This window comes from Carcharhinus amblyrhynchos, chromosome 6 (genome assembly GCF_965287045.1).
Source record: "Carcharhinus amblyrhynchos chromosome 6, sCarAmb.v2.hapA, whole genome shotgun sequence".
NCBI classification, from domain to species: Eukaryota; Metazoa; Chordata; class Chondrichthyes; order Carcharhiniformes; family Carcharhinidae; genus Carcharhinus; species Carcharhinus amblyrhynchos.
Window position 1 is genome coordinate 28,590,179 of NC_137329.1, and position 7,807 is coordinate 28,597,985.

The 7,807-nt window shown below is 43.6% G+C and overlaps 1 protein-coding gene across 1 annotated transcript; it reads left to right on the forward strand.

Annotated features, from left to right (window-relative positions):
• The first annotated feature begins 2,177 nt into the window (after positions 1-2,177).
• Positions 2,178-5,694, forward strand: LOC145344435 (dispanin subfamily A member 2b-like). Its single transcript, XM_080191573.1, has 2 exons — positions 2,178-2,439; positions 5,292-5,694. Exons 1-2 carry the CDS (start codon positions 2,218-2,220, stop codon positions 5,496-5,498), a joined length of 429 nt encoding a protein of 142 aa, XP_080047699.1. The 5' UTR covers positions 2,178-2,217; the 3' UTR covers positions 5,499-5,694.
• Positions 5,695-7,807: the final 2,113 nt, after the last annotated feature.

Sequence of the window (7,807 nt, forward strand, 5' to 3'; positions counted from 1 at the left end):
GTGCTGCTGTTGGATGCTAATTGGATTAAAGGGACCAGACAGAGTATTCTCAGGATTCAGAGGGGAGAAGTAGACCTGGAGAGACACCAGGAAATGGAATGGAGCAACTTTGGGTTCTGTGTTTAGATGTGAGTCTTAATCAAACAGGATTAAACGTGAAATGGCAAAGTGATGTCACAGAACAGAGTCAGGTAACTTTTTAAATTTTAATTTATTAAGAATAAAAAAAACTATTAAATCAAATGTGTCAATTAATGAGTTGAAAAACTAATGTCTATCTGAATTTATTACACTGTTATTAATATTTATTATTTGTTACCTTGATTACAATCACTGTAATTGGATTTAGAAAAAGACAATGTTGTTGAGGAGAATACTGAGATACAGGCCATTAGAATAGACGGGATTGAGGTTCATAAGGAGGAGGTGTTAGCAATTCTGGGAAGTGTGAGAATAGATAAGTCCCCTGTACCAGATGGGATTTATCCTAAATTCTCTGGGAAGCTAGGGAGAATATTGCAGAGCCTTGGCTTTGATCTTTACGTTGTCACTGTCTATAAGAGTAGTGCCAGAAGACTGGAGGATAGCAAATGTTGTTCCCTTGTTCAAGAAGGGGAGTAGAGACAACCCTGGTAATTATAGACCAGTGAGCTTCACTCCTGTTGTGGGCAAAGTTTTGGAAAGGATTATAATCATCTAGGAAGGAATAGTTTAATTAGGGATATCAACACGGTTTTGTGAAGGCTAAGTCGTGCCTCACAAACCTTATTCAGTTCTTTGAGAAGGCGACCAAAGAGGTGGATAAGGGTAAAGCAGTCGATGTGGTGTATATAGATTTCAGTAAAGCATTTGATAAGGTTCCCCACAGTAGACTATTGCAGAAAATAAGGAAGCATGGGATTGAGGGTGATTTAGTGGTTTGGATCAGAAATTAGCTAGCTATCAGAAGACAGAGGGTAGTGGTTGATGGGAAATGTTCATCCTGGAGTTCAGTTACTAATGGTGTACTGCAAGAATATGTTTTGGGGCCACTGCTGTTTGTCATTTTTATAAATGGCCTGGATGGGAGCATAGAAGGATGGGTTAGTAAATTTGCAGATGACACTAAAGTTGGTGGAGTTATGGACAGTGCAGAAGGATGTTGCAGGTTATAGCGGGACATAGATAAGCTTCAGAGCTGGGCTGAGATGTGGCAATGGAGTTTAATGCAGTAAAGTGTGAGGTGATTCACTTTGGAAGGAGTAACAGGAATACAGAGTACTGGGCTAATGGAAAGGCACTTGGTAGTGTGGATGAGCAGAGAGATCTCGGTGTCCATGTGCATAGATCCCTGAAAGTTGGCATCCAGGCTGATAGGGCTGTTAAGAGGGCATGTGTTAGCTTTTGTAGGTAGAGAGATTGAGTTTTGGAGCTACGAGGGCATGTTGCAGCTGGTCAAAACTCTGGTGCAGCCGCACTTGGAGAATTGCGTACAGTTCTGGTCACCACATTACAGGAAGGATGTGGAAGCATTGGAAAGGGTGCAGAGGAGATTTACCAGGATGTTGCCTGGTATGGTGGGAAGGTCTTATGAGGAAAGGCTGAGGGACTTGAGGCTGTGTTTGTTCGAGAGAAGGTTAAGAGGTGACTTAATTAAGGCATACAAGATGATCAGGGGATTAGATCGGGTGGACAGTGAGAGCCTTTTTCCTCAGATGGTGATGGCTAGTACAAGGGAACATAGCTTTAAACTGAGGGGTGATAGATGAAGGACAGATGTCAGAGGTAGGTTCTTTACTCAGAGAGTAGTAAAGGTGTGGAATGCCCTGCCTGCAACAGTAGTGGACTGGCCAACATTAAAGGCATTTAAATGATCATTGGATAAACATATGGATGATATTGTAATAGTGCAGCTTGGATGGGCTTTAGATTGGTTTTCACAGGTGGGCGCAACATCAAGGGCTGACGGGCCTGTACTGCGCTGTAATGTTTTATGTTCTACTAGCATAAAGATTAAATTAAATTACATGGGATAGAAACATTAAAAAGGGCTGATGTTTTCTGCGAATTAACCTCTTGGGTTTATAGATAAGCAAAATGAAATATTTAAATTAACTCTGTGGAATAAAGTGACGTCCGCTCAAAGAGAAGCAGCTGATTGGTGAGTCTTTATAGATTGAAGCATTGAGTACAAGTGGTTCATATTCAGTTTGTTCTTTCACTGACACTGGAATCAGGATGGAGCCCATGCCTCAGCAAGTGCTCATGGTTCCTTACACTTACCTGTATCCATTCCCGGGACCAGGACCGGGACAACGACAGCAGCAGCTCCAATCTACCGTCATTACCGTGGCCCCGAGCGAACCCCCGGTGCGGGACCACTTCCTCTGGTCCATCTTCAACTTCGGCTATTTGAATTTCTGCTGCCTGGGATTCATAGCGCTGGTTTACTCGATCAAAGTGAGTGCGGGACTCGGGACTGGGAGAGGTACTGAAAAGGGGATGCAGAGAACCCGGGGAGTGGGCAAATTACTGCGGGGGAGGAGAGAGGTGTCGGTAGGGTGTGGTTCTCAGAAGGATTGGGAGGGGAAGATGGAATATGGGCTCTCTGACGCTAATGCAGTGAGGAAAACCTGCTCGAGTATCAGCCTACAGAGCTGAGATATCCCGGCTCTAATGGATTGTGTTTAATAATGAGAAAATCTCACTGGGAAAGCTCTGCCGTCTTGTTAGTCATTTGTGTCCGTTTCTTACTCGGGAAGCTGTTACAAATTGAACACATGTAATCTACAAAGTGTTACAGGCTGGGTATTATAGAAACTTACAGCACAGGAAGTGACCATTCGGCCCCTCGATTCGGTGCTGGCTCTTTGAAAGAGCAGCCATGCTGAGTCCCTCACTCCTGTTTTATTGTCGGTAACTGTAAATTCCTCATTCCGAAATTCCTTTACCCAGAGAAAGGTGGGGAAGTGAAAGAGGAGAGCAACAAGGTTTATCCGGAAGGAATAGAAGGATATAGTTCTAAGGATAAGATCCAAAGGTCCAAAGATGTGTAGGTTCAGTGGATTTGCATGGTAAATGCGTGGAGATACGGGGATAGGGCGGATGGGGAGAGGTCCTGGGTAAGATGTTGAGCCGGTGCAGATTCGATGGCCGAATGGCCTCGTTCTGCACTATAGGGATTCAATGGATCTATTCTATAATTCTATGGATATGCTGGTACGGTGAGATGGAGAGGGGCGTGAGGTGTGGGTAATGTATGGAAGTTCACTGGAGCGTATTGGTCAGCCTGTTCCTATATAATCCGAGGGTTTAAGAAAATAAAAATTGCATTTTATTGCACCATTTATAACCTCAGGATGTCCCAAAGTTCTTGAAAACCAGTGCAGAAGTACTAAAGTGTAGTTACTGTAGTAATATAGAAAATCCTGCAACCAATATCCTCACATCAAATTCTCAGACAACAGTTTGATAGTAAGGTTTTGTGAAGTTGGTTAAGAGATAAACATTGATCAGGCTTCAGGGATAACTCGCCTGCTCTTCATGAAATAGCATCATGGCGGTCTTCTCGTTTCACTCGAGTGGGCTGACGGAAACTTGGCCCTCATCTGAAAGACAATATTTTACCCAATGCAGCACACTGGATACTTATTCTCCCCCGACAGTGCAGCGCTCCCTCAGCACCGACCCTCTGACAGTGCAGCGCTCCCTCAGCACCGACCCTCTGACAGTGCAGCGCTCCCTCAGCACCGACCCTCTGACAGTGCAGCGTTCCCTCAGCACCGACCCTCTGACAGTGCAGCGCTCCCTCAGCACCGACCCTCTGACAGTGCAGCGCTCCCTCAGCACCGACCATCTGACAGTGCAGCGCTCCCTCAGCACCGACCCTCTGACAGTGCAGCGCTCCCTCAGCACCGACCCTCTGACAGTGCATCGCTCCCTCAGCACCGACCCTCTGACAGTGCAGCGCTCCCTCAGCACCGACCTTCTGATAGTGCAGCACTCCCTCAGTAGTGACCCTCTGATAGTGCATCACTCCCTCAGCTCTGTTGCTTAGTGCATCGCTCCCTCAGCACCGTCGCTTAGTGCATCGCTCCCTCAGCACCGACCCTCTGACAGTGCAGCGCTCCCTCAGTACCGACCCTCTGACAGTGCAGCGCTCCCTCAGCACCGACCCTCTGACAGTGCAGCACTCCCTCAGTGCTGTCGCTTAGTGCATCGCTCCCTCGAGATTGATTCTCCAACAGTGAAGTAGTTCCTCAGTATTCATCCAACTGCTTCACATTGGAACGAATGGTTAATCTACATGAGTTTGCTCAGGTCCCGAAGTGAGACCTGAAGTCTTCTGAGTCAGAGGTCAGAGAAATACGAACTGAGCAACTGATACAGGAGAGGTAGGTGAGAAAACAATGGTGGGAGAATAATTGACCTAATAGCCAAACGTATGAAAAATTCTAGCTAAAATTTTATTCATTCAGTTCTTATTTATCAAAAAAGTAACCCGTTACTTGGTGAGATTTAGCTATCTGTTCTGTTCGAAGTTTGTGAAGTTGGAATACATTCAATTTGCATTTTCTGGGTTTGACCGTCACTGCACTAACTCTGCCCGTTGGTCAGTCTGTTCCTGTATTTGAATCTCCCACACGCTGAGTAGGACTGGAATATTTCTGATTTGTTTAAGGGGTCTATAATCGCATTTGCTGCGAGAGGGAAATACGCATTTGGCGCAGCCAGAAGCAAGTAAAAGTTTCTGATATTGTAAGAGATTTCTGAAATCTGTTAGTTCTACGCCACAGTAAGAAGTCTCCTAGCACTACCTTAAAGTCCAACAGGTTTATTTGGTACCATGAGCTTTCGGAGCGCTGCTCCTTCACCAGGTGAATGGGGACACCAATTCTTCAACAGCACAATAAACACGGAATGTCTGAAAGTCTTGCCAAGGAGCCGCCAAGATTCACACCCTGTGTTTTACGCCATAATTCAAATGGATGGTTCTGCTGATAAATTCACTTGCATCACAACAATAATATTCTTGAAGGTTTCGGATCATTTATCAAAGCGCAAAATTGAATTCCTTTTTATGGTGGCAAAGATTATCTGCCCCTGGATGATTCAGAAGGAACTTCCACCCTATGTAGGACATGCTTAAACACATTTTTCTTTGTGTCAGTGTCAAGTTTCGTATCAATGATATGAATAATGGGCAGCTGTACGTTCAGTTTTGCTGCAGGTTCCGCGCTCTAGTATTGTGTTCAGGTAGCATCAATATTTTCAGGTGATGGTGTATGTATTCACACTTGTTTCGTTTTTAGTCCAGAGATCGGAAGTATCTGGGCGATCTCGTAGGAGCTCGGAGTTATGCATCGAGAGCCCGATCACTCAACATTGCGACCACGGTGCTGAGCATCCTCCTTGTTGTCATTGTCATTGCGCTAGCATTCGCTGGCGTGTTTCAGGTGACGAGAACTGTACAGTATTACTACCCAACGCAATATGATTACCCCCGACGTTGGAATTAAAGTCATGGTGTCCATGACAGAAGCTGTTTTGTTATTTTCCAAACCTTGATGCACCCTGTCTATCATTGATTCTTTCTATCTTTTGCATCCATGTTGCGATGGCATGTTTAATGTGGTCACCTTGCAGCAATACAGATTTATTTTTTCTTGGCCAAGGTGTGGTCTATATTGTACGAATAAAGCAATTGATAAAAGGCTTCGTTTTTAATGGCCAGTTTCCTGTATTCAACTATAAACAATCCCACTTGACTGGATTAAAAACTTCGTTCTTGCAAACATTGTATTAATTGCATGTAGAACGGTCAGTTCTCGGCACTAACGTATTTTGTTCTGGGACACATTATCGTGTAGAGTGTCAGTGTTTCGATTCTCAAAGCCTTTAACATCCAGATACGTGCTGTTTACACACTGGAGCTGCCTTGACATATACTGGGGGCTTTGAATGGGTCTGCCCAATAAATAGCTGATGAGAGAAACTTCTCTCCTCGAAGTTTACAGGGCTCCAGGTAGTGTATCATAGGAAGGAACGGTCACTACAGTGTGGGAGAAACTGGGTAATCTGTTGGCATATTCGACAGGTCTGAATAGTTTTTATTACTGCATGAAGGCTGAAGAGATCTGAGTTTCGTGCTCAGAATCTGAGAGGTTCAGATAGCTATGATATATTTTTACTTCACAACCATTGAGCGACTGGATTGAGGTCATCTGTAAATGTTGGGAGGGGAAAACTGAGGTGGAGAAGAGGGAGATAAACTCAGGTTAGAACATAGAAAACTACAGCACAAACAGGCCCTTTAGCCCACAAGTTGCACTAATCATATCCCTGCCTACTAGACCTATCTATAACCCTCAATCCCATTAAATCCCATGTACTCATCCAGAAGTCTCTTAAAAGACACCAACGAGTTCGCCTCCACCACCACTGACGGCAGCCAATTCCACTCACCCACCACTCTCTGAATGAGAAACTGAGTTGGGAAGAAACTGAGGGTAGTGGAAGGATTTGTAGAGGAGGAAACTGGGGTGGGAGGATCATTTCAACCATGCTTCAAGCATCAGAGCTTGTACCAAAGGCAATACAATCAAGATCAATTTAGCAAAGGTAGTCTGTGGGATCAATTTGTAGAATGCTTCCATTATCTTGCAACAATATGTAATGCGTCCAGTTAGGGATGAAGCTGTTTTCAGATATTATTATCCTCATGCGCTCTGCCTGAAGGCAAGTATTGGGCTCATTGTCTTCCGGAGCTGGTTTTTGACAGTTTTTGTCAGTGGTGGTTTGTCGTAGCCTTCCACTCTCAGAGGCAGGGTGAGGAAGCAAGTCCCAGGTCTCCCTCAACCAGAATGGGAATTGAACGTGTGGTGTTGGAGTTCCTTGAATCAGATGCTACTCAATTGAGCCGACAGCTGATCTCCATCCAATTGTGCAGGGTTAACTGGTAAGCTCATAGGGATAAATGGTTGGGAAAAAACATTACAATACAATTGAATTTCATAACATTTGACATTACATGCTCCAGTCACAAACAAGAACCTTGAGTTTTAAAAAAGACAGTTACATGAAGGGAGAGCTGGCTGAGGGTGATTGAGTAAAGAAGCTAAAAGTGGTGATAAATGAAGAATGAGAAGCTTTTAAAGAAAGAATTCAAACTATTCAATTAAAGTACATTCCATTGACGAACAAAATCTCAGCATGAATGATCAATCAATGGTTTAATAAATCAGTCAAGGTTAATGTTAGATTTAAAGAAGAGGCCTAAGATGTTGCAAATGTTAATAAATCTGAGACTGGGAATGTTTTAGAACCAGCAAAGGGTCATCAAAAAGTTGATCAAAAGGGAAAGAGTAGAACATGAGAGTAAACAAACCAGAAATAAAAAAAAAGATTGTAATAGCTTTTACTAGTATATAAAAAGGAGAGTAGCTAAAATAAACGCTGGTCATTTTGCAGGGAGAGAGATCAAGTTATGGTGGGGAATTAAGAAATGACAGTGACATTGAACAAATATCTTGCCTTTGTCTTCACTGTAGAGAACATAAGTCACCAGAAATAGGAGCTAACAAGAGTGAGCAAGTTAAGATGATTAATATTATCAAAGAAAAATTACTTAAGGGAGTAACAGCCAACAAATCCCTGGGATCTGATGTATTACATCCTAAGGTTCGAAAAGAGGTACCTGTAGCGGTTGTGTATATACTGCTTATTACTTTCCATAATTGCCTAAATTCTGGAGTTATCCCAGCAGCTTGGAAGCTAGCAATTTAACATTGCTATTCAAAAAAGCCTGACATCCGTCATTGAGAAAGAG